Consider the following 17,737-nt stretch of genomic DNA (forward strand, 5'->3'; position numbering starts at 1 on the left):
AAGCAACGATGGCGTCATTTTGAATTTTTTAGAAATCGAAAATTTTCAATATTTTTTCGATGCCATTTTGTTGTAAAGCCAAATATCAAAATTCTAAGAGTTGATTCACAAAACAGCATTTTTACCCATCTTTTAAAAGAACAGATCTTAAATCGAACGAAATCCAACCTTAAAACGGTGATTTTAAGAAAACAGTGTTAATATGGTTTGAATAAATTTCTCAAAGCAATATAATATCAAGTATTTAGAGCAATGATGGATCCGCTTATGTCTCTAATGATGCAGTCCAACTATGTTTGATATTGAGAAAAAAAAAGACTCAGAAATCGATTGGTAGGTGTCTGATCCACGTAAAATATCAGCAACTTGTCAATTTTGCTCCAATTCCCCTACTATACTGTAATGGGTTTATCTCGACGTAGGATTAACTTATTTGAAATTTGATGTATTATTAAGAAAATAAGTGATACTTATGGACACAATGACAATTTGCCTTCACATAACTCGTTCTTGCGAGGAGGGAGTCACACTTTTGGCCACGACCGGTAAAACAAAAATAAACTCTCTTCAGCTATGAGACAGAATCATTGTGTCTTCCAGAAAGTTGATTTATTTCAAATGTTTATGTCATTGACATTTCATTTGTCGTTAATCGCAAAATTGTCCTATAAGCAATTTCTGCAGGGAGTCGATTCATCAAGATGATTTTATTATCAAAGTTGTTTATGCTAAGCTGCCGATGTTTCAAAACAATAAATTATACGTGCAGTCATTGTGACATGTTGGGCATCTTCATCTCATTTTTTTACACATCATGCACACTTAATTTTTCTCGGCAAACTCCCCAACAGCTAATCGAGTTCGGCGATTTTTTTTGCGGATGTCAGCAATATATTTCAACCAACATTCGGCAAATATATTGATCTACCGTAAGCCAGCAAGTATTGACTTTTCATTTGCCGATGTTCTTGAAAATTTTGCCGAGTTCTCGGCCATTAAATTTAAGTGTGTGTAGTTCGAGCTGTAACGCGAGATATAATAACAGCTTAATACGTATTATACTAACACAAAAGATCCATTACACTGATACTTGCGTAGTATGCCCAACCTTTTTTCTTTTACTCATAAACATTCTGAACCAGTAGGTATCTGATCAGCATACATAGGTCATTGGGGATACACATTGAATAGCGTTCGTTGACTTACTAGCCAAGCCACTGCGAAATTGAGCGCCATGAAAAAGCCGATTTACTAACAAAACAAGGTGGCTCTGAAATTGTTTCAGGTCCAGAACATTTCTGTGACGTCTTGAGGGCTCCAAACCGGGACTTGATGAGTGGGAGAGGATGGTTATAAGAGAAAACAGGAAAACTGTAGATGGTTTACGGCAACTGGTTCGTCCTGCGCCTCTAGACTCCGTTTTCCTGCACACCGCCAAAGATGGCTCTTGGCGCCCGATGTTCAAAAACTCCGAGCGCTCGCAAGTCCTTCTCGAGCATTGTCCACGTCTCATGCTCACGACCGTAGTGTTTTATGAAGCCCATAGTAGGCATGACTTCCTCTGATATTACACTTTCTAATCTTCCGGCTGGTATCATTCTGGCTCTCAGTTACCAAAGAGCCGAAGTACACAAACTCGTCAACTACCTCGAGCTCATCCTCGTCGATTGTTACCGTATTACCTAGTCGTTTCCTGTTGTGTTCGGACCCGCCTACAAGCATAAATTCGGTTAAGACGTATTAACCTTCAATTCGATTCTATCTCATTCACGTTTTTATCGGGTATACTGGTCCGCCACCGTTTCAAATTTTGTTTGCCGATAATATCCACGGCGAAAAATCTCTGGGACCGCGCCTTCCACGCATAAGGAAGTAAACTCGTTAATCAACGAGTCGTGAGTTGGGATTCTGGGTGGAGTTACCTCCCCGGGCGTTGGTGATTGGTACAATAAAAAAAAAATCCACGCACAGTGGGGCAAATTGGGCAGTTGGCGCGACAAAACCTCATAACTCCTTAACAGTTGTTTCCACAGTGTTTATGTCTTCAGCAATGTTGTTCACCATAAAAACATCTTTTTGAAAAATGTATTCAGGCAGCTTTTATTTTTTTTTTCTACAGATGGCGCTGACATCTATCTTCTGAATAAATGGTGCTAGACATTTTGTTTCTTAGGGAAAGTTGTTTATATCATCAATTTACATAAAGTTGTCTAACATATTACAACTGTAGGACGGACAGTTTCAGTTTTAAAGTTGTTTATTTTCTAGCTCATCTGCGGTAGCTTAACGGAGCAGTGTTTACAATCAATTTTGCTTTAAAAAAAGAACAAACTTTGTTAGTGAGAGTGATCGTTACGCCCGATTTACTGGGGTTAGTATGTATACAATTTTTCTGGTGAGGGATATTTGGGTTGGGAGTTGAGTTTGTTTATAACTTAATTATTGTTATCGACTGATATCTTATTGCTAGTAACTATTATTTCCTTTAATATTATTGCTACTAGTATTGCTAGCTAGTAAACTATTATTTCTTTTAATATTATTGCACTGCGTATTCCGTTTGTTTGAATCTGGAAATTTTTCCTCTACGGGTACCGCTAAAGTCGAATCAGGTTGTCGTTTTTGTGTCTTCAGTATAAGCCATAAGCCATCAATTTTCGTGTAGTGGGATGATAAATCTAACAATTAGATAAAAGAGTTTAAATTTTGATGTCGGCGTTTTTCAGAAAGCTGTAAAGCTCTGACATGTACTGGAAATCTCCGCTTGCCAGGATGTCTCTAACGGGAACGTTTAGCTGTCTTCCTCGGGCCCGAAGGGAATCTGTTAGCTTGGACCTAACATCACAGAATTCGGAACACGACCAAACAACATGCTCAATGTCGTGGTAGCCATCACCACAAACACAGTGATTACTGTCTACAAGCCCTATACGAAAGAGATGCGTGTTTAACGTGTAGTGATTGGACATAAGTCTGGACATCACGCGAATGAAGTCGCGACCTACATCCAACCCCTTGAACCATGCTTTCGTCGATACCTTAGGAAAAATGGAATGTAGCCACCGTCCCAGTTCATCTGAGTTCCATAATGATTGCCAGCTATTGAGTGTTCTCTGACGCAAAATGCTGTAAAATTCATCGTAAGCAATTGGTCTTTCATAAATATCGCCATCAATAGCACCCACCTTAGCTAAAGAGTCAGCCTTCTCATTGCCCGGAATGGAACAATGAGAAGGGACCCACGCTAAGGTAACCCGGTAATTTTTATCTGTTAAAGCACTTAAGAACCGTCGTATTTTCCCCAGGAAATACGGGGTGTGCTTCACAGTCTTCATCGATCGCAGAGCCTCTATGGCACTGAGACTGTCTGTGAAGATGAAGTAGTGGTCTATGGGTAGGGTTTCGATGATCCCAAGGGAGTACTGAATAGCAGCAAGTTCTGCGGTGTACACGGAAGCAGGAGCATCGAGTTTGTAGGAGGCGGTAAAATTTTCGTGGAAAACACCGAAGCCAGTGGACTCATCTAGATTAGATCCGTCAGTGAAAAACCTTTTATCACAACTAACATGTTTGAACTTATTGGAAAAAATCTTAGGGATCTCTTGCGGTCGTAATTGATCCGGGATACCAATAGTGTCTTCTTTCATGGTGGTGTCGAAGAATATAGCATTATTTGAAGTATTTAAAGGTGCGACATTGGAGGAATCGTATGAAGAAGGATTAATGTCTTGAGCCATATAGTCAAAATATAAAGTCATAAATCTGGATTGAGATTGAAGGTCGACCAACCTCTCGAAATTTTCAATTACTAATGGGTTCATGATCGTGCATCGAATAAGTATCCGGTAAGAGAGATTCCAAAAGCGATGTTTCAACGGAAGAATACCCGCTAGCACTTCAAGACTCATCGTATGGGTCGACTGCATGCAGCCCAAGGCAATACGCAAACAACGATATTGTATTCTTTCTAGTTTTATAATGTGTGTTTTCGCAGCGGAGCGAAAGCAGAAACAACCGTATTCAAGAACTGACAGTATCGTTGTTTGGTATAACCTTAAAAGGTCTCCTGGGTGGGCACCCCACCAGGTTCCGGTAATCGTACGAAGAAAATTAATCCTCTGTTGGCATTTTTGTGTCAGATACCTAGTATGACAAGCCCAGGTGCATTTAGAGTCGAACCAGACCCCGAGATATTTAGCGACTAAAACCTGAGAGATCGTTTTACCCGTTAGTAGGAGCTGCAGCTGAGCTGGGTTATGCTTCCTAGAAAAAACGACCAACTCAGTTTTCTCCGGAGAGAATTCGATACCCAGCTTAAGAGCCCATTCAGACAAATTGTCTAAAGTATCTTGCAATGGTCCTTGCAGATCGCTAGCCTCGCTACCAGTAATGGATACAACGCTATCGTCCGCAAGTTGCCGTAGCGTGCATGAATTGGCAATACATTCATCGATGTCATTAACGTAAAAATTATATAAGAGAGGGCTTAAACATGAGCCCTGGGGAAGACCCATGTAACTAATGCGGGAAGTTGTCGAATCACCATGTGAGAAATACATATGCTTGTCTGACAACAAATTGAGCAAAAAATTATTTAAATTTGGTGAAAGTCCCTGCGAATGAAGTTTCTCGGTTAAAACTTCTACAGAGACAGAGTCAAAAGCCCCCTTAATGTCCAAAAATGCAGAAGCCATTTGCTCTTTTCGAGCAAAGGCGAGTTGAATTTCAGTAGAAAGCAACGCTAGGCAATCATTCGTCCCTTTGCCCCGGCGAAAGCCAAATTGAGTATCTGAAAGTAAACCGTTTGTTTCGACCCATTTGTCTAACCGTAAGAGGATCATTTTCTCCATTAATTTCCGGAGGCAAGAGAGCATAGCAATCGGCCTATAAGAATTGTGATCAGAGGCAGGTTTTCCGGGTTTTTGAATAGCAATGACTTTTATCTCCCTCCAGTCGTGCGGAACAATGTTTAGCTCAAGAAACTTGTTGAACAAGTTCAACAAGCGTCTTTTTGCAGAATCGGGTAGATTCTTCAACAAGTTGAATTTTATTCTATCCAACCCTGGAGCTTTATTGTTGCACGAAAGGAGAGCCATCGAAAATTCCAACATCGAAAATGGGGGCTCTTCCGTAGTTACTGAAAACGCGTCGCGAAAAATCTTCTGTTCCGGAACAGAGTCCGGGCAGACCTTTTTGGCAAAATCGAGTATCCAGCGATCTGAATACTCCTCGCTCTCATTCGAAACGTTACGATTCCGCATGCGCCTGGCGGTATCCCAAAGAGTGCTCATCGCTGTTTCCCTTGATAACGCGTTTACGAAGCGCCGCCAGTATCCGCGTTTTTTCGCTTTCATTAAGCTCTTCATCTGCCTGTCCAGTATCTCGTACCTTCGAAGCAGCTTAACCGAGCCATACTTTCGGTAGTCCTTATATGCCGAGGACCTTCGCGCGTACAGTTCAGAGCACTCTTTGTCCCACCACTTGGTAGGAGGACGCCGTCTAATTGTTGTCCCGGGTATTGGTTTCGTCTGAGCTTGAGTCGCGGCGTCGATAATCAAGCCAGAAAGGAACGCGTATTCTTCCTCCGGAGGAAGTTCCTCGTGAGACTCGAGATTTTCCGCTATGAAAGTCTCATAACGCTTCCAATCAATGTTACGTGTGAGGTCGTATGACATATTGATTGGATTCGCGGGAGTTGAACCATTAGCAATTGAAATAACGATTGGAAGATGATCACTACCGTGAGGATCATTGATTACTTTCCACTGGCAATCTAACGCTAGTGATGTCGAGCAAAGGGATAGGTCTAGCACGCTTTCACGTGCTGGAGGATTAGGTACACGTGTCGCTTCCCCAGTATTCAAAAGTGTCATATTGAAGTCGTCGATCAAGTTACAAATTAAAGAAGATCGGGCGTCGTCGTATTGCGATCCCCATTGCAGACAGTGGGAGTTAAAATCTCCCAAAATCAAAAAAGGTGCGGGAAGCAATTCTGCTATGTCAGAAAGTTGCCTCTGTTCAATCCGCACGGATGGAGGAATATATATCGAAGCAATGCAAAGGTCTTTTCCATTCATATTTGTTTGAATGGCAACGACTTCAATGTTCGAGATCCGAGGGAGGTTGATTCTAAAAAAGGAGTAGCACTTTCTGATCCCTAAAAGTACCCCTCCACCATGTGAGTCTCGGTCTCGACGGATTATGTTAAAATCGTGGAAATTGGGTTGATTATTTGAATTTAGGAAAGTTTCACAAAGCGCAAAAGCGTCACAATTATAAGTGTTTATTAAATGAGAAAATAAATCGAGTTTGGGGATGATACTTCTGCAATTCCACTGTAATACAGTGATAAAACTCCTAACCTCTTTCGCCGTCTTAGTCATCGAAAGATATGATAGCTGAAATGAGGGGCCAAGTTGCTGCTAGTTGTTTCAAAAATGTTTTCACTGTAGGGAGGAGGGCAAGAAGAATGTTTCTAAGGGGATCTGTTATGTTGAATGTTTTGAATATCCAGTCCACAATATCAGAGAAATTTATAAACCCTGTTTCTTTTTTATCCTCTGATCGAGAAATGGGTGCACGAGGGGTTTTTGGTGCCCCAGGAAGCGGTGGGTACTCCTGGTTAGATTTGAAATTAAAACCGGGAGGTACTTGCTTCGGTTTTTCTTCACCGCTTCTTTTTTGCGTAGGTTTATTGGTCATTCCGCTAGGGGTTATCTTACGACCTTTGCGAGAAAGATTAGGAGAGTTTACTATTCTCCTCTTCCTAGATCCTTCTGGCATGGCATAAGAACACCCTTCGACGGGATCGTCAGATGTACCCTCATCGGTTGGCAAAAAGGAAAAGATGTTTCCTGTGGAGGGTGGCTCAGCCCTCTTAAGCATTTCTGCAAAAGAGCGCTTTGATCGTTCCTTGAGGGAACGCTTTATTTTCTCCTCGCGCTGTTTGTACGCGGGACATGCCGAAAGGTCATGCCGAGTTCCCTCGCAGTAAAGACACTTTTCAGTATCCTCACTGCAAGTGGTCTCAGCATGATTGCCTCCGCACTTGCTGCAGCGTGCCTTGTTGCAACAGTAGGTGGCTGTGTGACCTAACTGCTTGCAGTTATGGCAGTGCATGACCCGCGGTACAAACAGGCGTACAGGTAGACGAACCTTATGCAAAAGGATATAGTTCGGCAGTGCAGATCCGGCAAATGTTACCCGAAAGGAATCCGAAGGAAAGAATTTCTTCTTTCCTTCATCGATGGACACTGAATGCAATTGCTTGACATCCAATATCTTTACATCTTGCATCATTGGGTTCTTGAAACAGCCAACCCCATGACGCAAAATGTCATCGACAGTGAGATTCCCTTCGGTCACAACACCGTCGATCTCTACATCCTTGGCAGGGATGTACACGCGATACTCTCTCGTGAAGAGCTCGCAGCAAGCAATTGCGTTTGCTTGCTTCAAGCTATTCACGACAACTCGCAGTTTGTTCGGCCTCACCTTGGTGATTTCGGTTACGTCCGAAAACCGTTCTGTCAGGTCCTTGCCAATGCGCAAAACATTCAATGGTTTCTTTATGGGCCGGAAGTAGACAGCGTACGGGCCCTTAAATTCATCCGGGTAAGCTTTTATACGAACGTTAGCTAACACGTTCGGATTTGGTGGACTAGGTGCAGGGGATGGCAGTGGAGATGGAAGCGGGGAGCTGCGGGGTGATATTTCAATCACCTCTCCATTCGTTTCAACGTCTAGGAACAATCCCACCTGCATGTTGTCCATATCGTTCATGTTTGCGGGAGCAATATGCTCTACCGCACACTAACGGTAAACAACCGTGTATAAATGGGGTACCAAGTTAAGGTGATTAAATGAAAAAACAATTTGTCCAAGTAAAATGAATTAAAATTTAAAAAAAGTCACTCGTATAAATGGGCAAAGAATAAATAAATAAAAATAATAAAAACAGAATACTTCACCGAATATCCAGGTCGGTTTTTTTTTCAGCTGCCGTGTCCTACACGCAACCTTGTGGATGTCAGAGGATGATCACTATCCAGTAGCTGATCCGTACTGTTAGCGGGGTATCCAGATCCCGGCGGTGAGGAGAGGGGATTTGCTTCTGCTGCTATCGGTGTCAGCAGCTGCTTCTCGGTGCTGGTAGCGGGGTATCCAGCACCCGCCGCTGCGGGGAAGTTGAACTGCTTCTAATGTGCAGGCTATTGTCACCACAGCACAAAACGAACCGAAAAAAAGCACCGTACAGTATTTCGTGTGGTTTATTGTTAAGTGCGAGTCGTAGCTAACTGAAAAAATAACGTCTATTCGCCACGAAAGCAGAAACGGCACTGACGGACAGTTAACGAGATAAAATTATTTTCTCGTTTACTTGTACTAGCTGATTTTTGGTTTAGTACTAGCCAATACCTTGTATTTTAGTACAATAATAGTGTCATAGCAGAACAACGTAGAACTTTATGTTTTTCATATTGCCGAAAATGAGGAAAAATCAGAAAAAAGCTTGTTTTACATTCTATGTCCCTTCGAACCTATTTTCAACAAAACTGTCTTAATATCACAATACCTTTTAGTTTATACTCTATTTTATGAGGATCATATGAGTTAGCTAATCAATTTCTAAGTATTTGCATGCCCTACTGGAAAATATCTGTGAAAATTTTTTCTTCCATTTTACAAGCCTCACTTTCACAATATTATAGCACATTTTCTAAATTATTTTTCAAAGTAAATTATCATGATTTCCAGTCGATAACATGTCTACTGCAAGTAGAAAATAAAATGAGGCATGAGAACTGAATTTCGTTTTTTTTTTAGTTTTCTCGCGACTTTTCTGGGTTCTGCCCCATAGTGCCACGTCATCCAAAAAGCTTTTTCTAAAACCTGATCTGTTGAAAATCGTGCCCGCATGTTATATCCCCCTTGTCTCATAACACCCTCTAGTGCGACGTTAAACATTAGGCAGGAGAGCCTATCACCTTGTCGAAGCCCCCTATGGGACTAGAAGAAGTTAGACGTTCCACCCGAAATCCTCACATAACACTTCACATATTCCATCGTAGCCTTAATCAATCTTGTGACACTAACAGTCTCTCCCGAGCCAAGACTTTAACCTACGACGACTGGTTTGTTATCTGTGCCTTGAGACCAACTGGAAAGTTCAGGCAAAGTTCAGGTACTACGTTCCGTTTTAGGATTTGACCTTCTGGTTAATGTTTTGACACAGACTTCGCAGCCAAGCCTTATAGTGTATAGGATACAATTGCGGGACTAGCGCTGCGATCTCCTATTGACAAACAATAAACACAAATAAACAAAATCGATGATGGGAGGTGCCACTTCTGCGGTGAGATAATCCAGCTACACCATGGATACTAATATCATACAGCATTGACCCTCTCTCCGCAGTTTTCACCCCGAATAATGACCTTCAAATTCTTATTTCTCAACTAAATAAACAATTTAGACAAACTGTTGTTAAATTGCAATCAAAACTTTGACGTAAGTTGATTCCGTACGACATCACCCGCGGGGAATGGGTTAAACATTGGTAAATCTGGATAATTTCAGCAATCGTCTGGTCTAGCACCACTTTATATCATGAATCTTTATTATACCGTCAGTATTTAGAATACATTTTGTTAAAAATTCCCAAAATGAAATAAGAATAAAATATTATTCAAAAATCTGTACAATTACTATGAAAAATCCACAATATATCTTTACAGTTGGCACGACTGCTTCTATGGATGGTCCATGCTGCGTCAGCTTGTTATCAATGGGAGGAGCGAAACAAAAGACGTTTCCAACAAATTAATTAGAGCGCCGTGTTGGGCAAGTGGTTACTATCACGCCAGCAAGAGAGTACACAAACCAGGAATGGGAGGATGATAATTTTTTAATTATTTAATTTTCGTTTATCGCACCCGGTGACCGACACACGGTTGGATACCTCCTGAATGTTTTGAGTGACGGTTCTCCCGATTTGATGAATGATGACGACTCGAGACGAACAGTTTCGAAGCCTTTCACGGTTGTCATTCAGATCGGTGGTAATTGAATATTACAAAGTATACACAGGGCATACATCAAAGGCAAAAATTACTATAATTAACGGCTGACGCACGTCTGCTTCTGATGCTTGCCAAAAGCTCACTGGTTACTCTTGAACCGGATGAGCTCCAATGACTGAACGGTCGAAAGAGTTTAGTGAGTAATTAAACGAAGTCTAGCAACTGATAAGAAACAAAAACAACGACTGATAACGCTCCCGACTAAAATAGATCCAGACTATTCCGGTCGGTCTGCGTTCCTGTGCCAAGCGGTGCTAAATGAGTAAAAGTTTTGTGCAATGGATTCACTTTGGTAGGAGAGTGTCGTTTTGTTTTAATTACTGACCAACTGGGTGGGGATCGTCTATTTTATGTTCCAGATGGTTGCACTTCCGTTCCGAACGTCGTAAAGAGCGATGATTTATAGCATTCAACCTATTGCCTTCGCACAGCACCAGGGAGAAATGAGTAAGCAGGAGGATTGGTCAGTTTTGGGGAATAATTAAAAGGCTAGTTGATTAGCTAAAGAGCACGGAACGGTGGAAAATCGTACTTGGCGGTAAAGTGCAGCGGGCCATAAAAATTCTCAGATAAAATGTGTTTACGTCCGGGTGTTGTTCATACGAAAGTTTAAATTTCAGTCATACGTCTATGTTATTTGATGTAAAAGTTTGTGAAACCGTATACACAAAACAAAGCAAATTATAAAATTATTTTAAGTAAACCCTAGGTAATTTATTAATGAACCTCGCACTAAAAAGTTTAAAGCTCGATAAAGGGTGATGTTCGTTTGTACTTTTATTGAAATTTTAGCCTAGCTTTTCACATTGCTGTAATATATGAAAAGATTCTTTCAATATGAGCTTTTCAAAAAATAGCACTGGTGAATTTTAACCTTATTTTGTTACAAAAACTGCCTCTTAAATTACTATGATGGCTTCAGCGAGTGTGTACAATATTATGATACGCATCTGAGAAAAGAGAATAAGTATATTAAAATAAAAATTGTTTGTTCAAAATGTCAACATATTGTTATTTAAGATAATATAGACAATGGAGTTCCACCGAATAAGAGGGGTGGGAAAAAGTGTTATTGTGGAATGTACTAAATTGTCAAATTACAGAATAATGATTTGAACCTGAGCTTGTCTAGGCTAATTCACTTTAACTCAAGAGTAATTTGGTTTTCAATTTTTCTTGTCTAATCATGTTCTGTAGGCTGAACAGAAGGCCGAATATTTAACGAAACATGATGATAATATGATAAAAATTAAAACCCAAATTATTCTTGACATAAAGTGAATTACCCTTGACAAGCTCAAGTTCAAACTATTATTCTCCTAATTGAAAATTCGCGACTTTCCGCAAAAAAAAATTTCCTACCCTATTATTCTGCACAACGCTTATAGATAGTTCAGACAAAAGTAGTTAAATTTATTGTAACAAAACGAAAAGAAAAACATGCAAGTGCACTTTTAAAATATTTATATGATTGATTACACTGTGCTACAAATGAGAAAAAACTCAAGAACTTCTGAAGTGACCTACTGTAGGTTGTAAGTCTTGTTGAGTGTAATATTCTCTCATACTAGAAATCTTCCAAACACCCCCAAAATCTGAAGTTATGGTCAAAATACGGTTTTATGGACCTCAGCGCATATAATATTTTTTAACTCAGTCATTTATCAACCAATTTTCAATATTTAAGCAGTTTTAGAAAGAAGACAAATAATTTTTTAGATTTTCTCACACAATTTTTCAATTTAATTTTTAATTTGCCGTCTATTTTTGTAAGAAACATACCACAAATACACTATAATTTTAAAGGTATATTCAATTCCTAATCATTTGTAAGTAGTTTTGTGGAAATCGGTTGATATTTGGCTAAGTTATATATTTTTTTTTAGAAAACCTGAATTTTTAGCTTCTGTCGCACAATTATTTCACGGTGCTACAAATGACGAAAAAATGCAAGAACTTTTGATGTGACTTAGTGTGGGTTGTAGCTTTAGTTAAGTGTTACTTGCGCGTTTACTTGAAGTTTTTCAAATACCCCGAAAATTATAAGTTATGTTATGTTAACCTTTTTTTTACCTTTTATCATATTTTTTATATTTTGGCTGTTTTGGAAAGACGAAAAATAGAGTATTTGAAACATAAAAATATATCTAAAAAGATTACCTATATGTAATGAATAGGTTTTAAATAAATAAGATGGTTTTTGTTATTTTCAAATTTTCAAATTTATTCGCAATTTTTCACACATTTTTGTAATGATGGAGCTTCAATTGCTTTAAAATTTGGAAAGTTCTTTTTAGTACCAAACGAAAACAATAGATATTGGTAATGAAAATCTGTTAAAATTTGGAAAAGAAAATAAATCATCTTATTTTATTTAATATAAATCATCTTATTTTATTTAGAACTATTCATCACATATAGGTAAACTCTTAAGACATATTTATATGTTTCAATAGTTCTATTTTTTTGCCTTTCCAAAACAGCCAAAATATAAAAAATCGGGTGAAAAGTAACCTATTTGAACATACAAATGTGAGCTAAGGGAAAAACAGGGTTTTGACCATAACTAATATTTTTACGGGTATTTGAAAAACTTCAAGTGAACGTGCTAGTAACATTTGACTAAAACTACAACCCACACTAAGTCTTATCAAAAGTTCTGCATTTTTTCATCATTCGTAGCTCCGTGAAATAATTGTGCGATAGAAGCCAAAAATTCTGGTTTTCTTAAAAAATATATAACTTAGCCAAATATAAACCGATTTTCGCAAAACTACTTTCAATTGATTCGAAATTGAATATACTTTCAAAATAAAAGTATATTTGGGGTTTGTTTCTTACAAAAGTAGACAGCAAATTTAAAATTAAATTGAAAAATTGTGTGAACAAGTCTAAAAAATTAGATCTAAACTCAAATAACTATTCATGTTTTATTGATATTAGTAAAAACCTGTATACATTTTGAAAGCTTCATTTATCTTCTTTCTAAAACTGCTTAAACACTGAGAATCGGTTGATAGATGACTGAGTTAGAAAATAATATATGCGCTGAGGTCCAAAAAACCGTACTTTGACCATAACTTCAGATTTTGGGAGTGTTTGGAAAATTTCTAACATGAGCGAATGTTATATTCAACAAGACCTACAACCTACACTAGGTCACTTCAGATGTTCTAAATCGCACAGTGTTATTTAAGGATATTTTTTTCCTAGTTTACATTTTCCCTGGAAGTCACTTTTCATTATCTGTAATATTGCCAAAGACAGTACGCTTTTCTACAAATATGCCTCTAAAATACCTTTATACTATAAATATTGTATACAAACTTTACGTTCGGCAAGATCTGTCCGGTGATCATTAAAAAAAATACTCGCTAAACTAAAGGGAATAGAGATATTTGTCATCAAGACTATGGTGAAGGACAACAAAACTCCAAGAGATCTTTTCCCAAGTTTATGTACAAAAACTATCGAATGAGCGTTTAATACCATAACTCGGGTTCGAGGTATGAACAAAACTACCCAAACTATGCAACAATTCTGCAGAACTCGCTTATTTCACGATAAAATCGTTCCATCGTCGAATCAGATCAATAACTCGTTCATACAGCAAGCTGCGCGCTTCACTACCATAGGTAAAGTCCAAGTGATTCCAGCGATCGTTCGGAACTCGGAATAAACCAGCCGAGTTTCCCAGCTGACGTTCCAACTGCTGGACATCCGAAACAGCCGCTAACCAATCGTTTTCTCCGTAGTGTAAAAACACTGGAGCGGAGATCTGCTGTAGAGGATAGCTAGGAGGCACAATAGATCCGTATCGACGTAGGTTGAGTAACATACCGTAATCGAACTGTCGGAAGCGACCGGAATTCACGCTTTGTGCGTAATGCACAAACTGCGTTACAGACGCCCCAGCTGGAGTGTGCTGCAGAATTGCTGGCAAAATGGTTCTGTTAAGCTGGTCCGAATTAAAGCCAGCTATAAGAAACAGGACATTGGCACAGATTCCCTGGAAGCTAGACGCATCGTTACATGCTTTCTGACCGCCCAAAGCTAACATTTCACTGTTTGGCAGAAACTCGTTTACTCCCAGCATTCGCATGATCCACTAAAACAAAGTTAAAATTTCAAATGAACAGGTTCTTAGTGATAGGAACTATGTCAAACACCACTAACCTCAATTTGGTTTACGAAGGGAGCCATTGTTCTCACGAATGGCGACTTCAGATTGCCCATAAATGCAACCGGAGAGAAAGCCTGCATCGTCCTTATCTTTTGGTTGTACTCTGGTCTAAGTGACGCCATTACAAAAAATGCGGTCGTTCCCTGTGAATGCCCGATGTAATGCAGCGTTTCGATTTGAGCTTTCGCCAGCGCAGTGTCGATCATAGCAGGCAAGTCGTACATTCCAATCTCATGCCAGCTGAAGTTCCAGAAATCAGCTGTAGAAGAATCACCGGAAATGTGCTGCCTAGAATAGGTATTGCCTCGTGCATTACCCAACCAAACATCAAAGCCTGCATCTGCGAGTAGGTATGCCATGGAACTGCCCGGGCCCATGATGATCCAATCAGTAGAGGAACAGAGGATGCCATGCTGTAAAAAGACCACCGGTTTACCTTCAATCGGGGGACTCACAGGACTTCCAGGAATACGAAATATGCTCAACACGTAACCGTCTTCCGTAACCACCGAGTGCTGCTCCACAGGGTATCCGGATGAGACTACTAGATCCGCAGTGGTTGCTTGCCCTGGTATACTTTGCGTCGTAACGCAGCGTAAAACTGCGTAGATTAAGAAAGAAGCTACACGTAGTAAACTCATTCTTTACGCTTGACTACTCCAAGAATGAATGACATCCAATTTCGGTAGCTTCGTGGCCAATAATTTATCGCCTACCTAGCTTTTTACGCAGTGATAACATATCAATTTGGAACTGGTGATGCAATCATAACAGGTTGCATAGCTGCGATTCGGCGGCAGCTTGTCATTGTACCTGTTCCAGAGTAATCAAATCCAGTTCACGTTTTAAGAATTTTTATGATATTTCCGATATCATTTCGATGTGTTTTGAGATTAAGACCCAAGGGATTAATGAATGAAGGTAATCTTTGCTGGCAACATCAGAAGCAGACGGAGAATAATTGGAGAGGCGAACACGAATTAAATTTGTTTTATTTTGTGTCTCTGCTCACTTAACTAAATGGGCAACAACAAAATTTAAATTTGTAACTTCGCTGCATGGCGACCAGAGACATTTAATCTATTGTGATATTGCCCAGGATTTTTCTGTACTCCGCACTTCATATTATTGGCAGTATCACTATTGAAGTAAATGATACGCTTTTCATATATATATATATATATATATATATATATATATATATATATATATATATATATATATATATATATATATATATATATATATATATATATATATATATATATATATATATATATATATATATATATATATATATATATATATATATATATATATATATATATATATATATATATATATATATATATATATATATATATATATATTTATATATATATATATATATATATATATATATATACATATATATATATATATATACATATATATATATATATATATATATATATATATATATATATATATATATATATATATATATATATATATATATATATATATATATATCCGTGCTTGTGTGTGAGAGTTTCGTTTCAAGCTTAATGCTCTACTATAAGGAACCTCTTTCTGTCCTATCAATATCGCCAAAGTATAATTCCCTGGAGAGGATAAATATTCCTGAAAATAGTTTTATTATAAGAAGGACTTATTTTGTCAAGAGCAAAGAGTCTTATCGAAACCTCGTTTCTGCTACCAGCACCGCATCACAATCACAATTCTTTGAAGAGGCACTTAATGCTTCACCTCTGATCACTTTTATTATAAGTAGAACTTATTTAATCTATCCCAGCTGATCTCGAGGTACGATGCCTAACTGGCCTAACTGGCCTAACAAGCCAGTCGTCGTAGGTTCGAGTCTCGGCTCGGGAGAGACTTTTAGTGACAGTAGGATCGTAGCGCTAGTCCCGCAATTGTCCTGTACACTTAACAGTTGGCGCGAAGTCAGTGTATAATAAACAGAAGGTCGAGTTCCGATACGGAATGTAGCACCAAGGCTTTGCTTTTAGAACTTATATTTTATCAAGAGGAAGGAGTCTTATCGAAACCTCGTGCCTCTAGCCAAGACAGCGCCATAATTACAATTCCCTGAAGAGAACTATCATACGTTACTCAGACTTAGTTATATTATAAGAGGGACTTATTTTTGTTAGGGTGAAAGTCAGCAGGGGTACCAAAGAATTCAGCTTGAAGGAAGGGTATGTAGCGGAGAGCCTGAGAATAAACCCATTACAACCAAATGGCCTGGTTCTACTAAGATTCGAACCCGGACTCTGTAACCTTACGGCTACGAAGCTCCCCTCAAGGTTTAGGATTCAATTTTGTACTATTGATATATATGTAATGGATCCCGAGTTTTGTGAAATCATTTTTAACGAAGTCTTTCAGTTAAATTGGTAGAACTACGTCTCTCAGGACAGGAAGTTCGGCTTCATAGGGATGTAAAATGAAAATCTAAAAACGGAAAAAAAGGAAAATGTTTTTAATTTGAATGGTTGAAACTAGAGATGCACCGAATAATAGGGCTGGGAAAAGCTATTTTTGAAAATTACCGAAAATTCGGATGATCGAATAATGATTCAAACTCGATCTTGTCTAGGGTAATTCACTTTAATTCAAGAGTAATTTGGTTTTTAATTTTTCTCATTTAATCATCATGTTCTGTTGAATATTCGGCCCTCTGTTTGGCCGAATATTCAACGAAACATGATAATAAACGGAGAAAAATTAAAAGCTAATTTATTCTTGACTTAAAGTGGATTACCCTCGACAAGTTCAAGTTAAAACCATTATTCTGTAAACTAAAAATTCGGTTTTTTCCACACAAAAAAACTTTTTCCCAGCCCTATTATTCGATGCAACGCTAGTTGAAACGCAGATTTCGATCTTCTAATGCTTACTTTCCCTAGCACAAGTTACAGAATTCTACACCAAGGCCTGCTTCTACTTGAACTAATCATATTACTAGTAGATGGTGATAGCGGCAGCGGAAAGTAGCAGTGGCTGTAGCAAGTAGGTATCAGCAGTAATAGTGGCTGCAGCGGTAGCAGAGATGCGATCAGCTTCATTATCCGTGATTGAGTTAAACATATTGAGTTCTTCCTCTAGTGGATAGCTGCCTTTGTGCGGTAGCGTCAGCATCAGCAGTAAGTGCATTGGCCACTAACTTTCTCCAGTGAAAAACTCTGTCGTATTTTGGCAACACACAAACGTTTTTGGGATGCTGGTAATCAAAGCCTGTCGGCCGTCAAATTTTCAGCGTGAAAACAGCTTTCCACTGTGTTATCAGAAGAATACTTTATTTTTATTGTCGAGGAGAGTACGATGCGATATGCATTAATTTAACAACAAATTATCCTTTTGAGAAAAAGTTGCAGCGGTAGTTTCAACGGGTATGAGTAGCGGTAATGGTGGTAACAATGACGCCGGTAGGTGCAGCGGCACTTCCGCTAGTAAATAACAGAAGGTT

General features: G+C 38.8%; 1 protein-coding gene across 1 annotated transcript; it reads right to left on the reverse strand.

Moving 5' to 3' along the window:
- Window positions 1-13,523: 13,523 nt before the first annotated feature.
- On the reverse strand, window positions 13,524-14,918 carry LOC129733947 (lipase 3-like). Its single transcript, XM_055695575.1, has 2 exons — window positions 14,259-14,918; window positions 13,524-14,190 (listed from the first exon to the last, which is right to left on the reverse strand). The coding sequence occupies exons 1-2, from the start codon at window positions 14,904-14,906 to the stop codon at window positions 13,636-13,638; spliced, it is 1,203 nt and encodes a 400-aa protein (XP_055551550.1). The 5' UTR covers window positions 14,907-14,918; the 3' UTR covers window positions 13,524-13,635.
- Window positions 14,919-17,737: the final 2,819 nt, after the last annotated feature.

Source organism: Wyeomyia smithii, chromosome 1 (genome assembly GCF_029784165.1).
Source record: "Wyeomyia smithii strain HCP4-BCI-WySm-NY-G18 chromosome 1, ASM2978416v1, whole genome shotgun sequence".
In the NCBI taxonomy this organism is placed as follows: Eukaryota; Metazoa; Arthropoda; class Insecta; order Diptera; family Culicidae; genus Wyeomyia; species Wyeomyia smithii.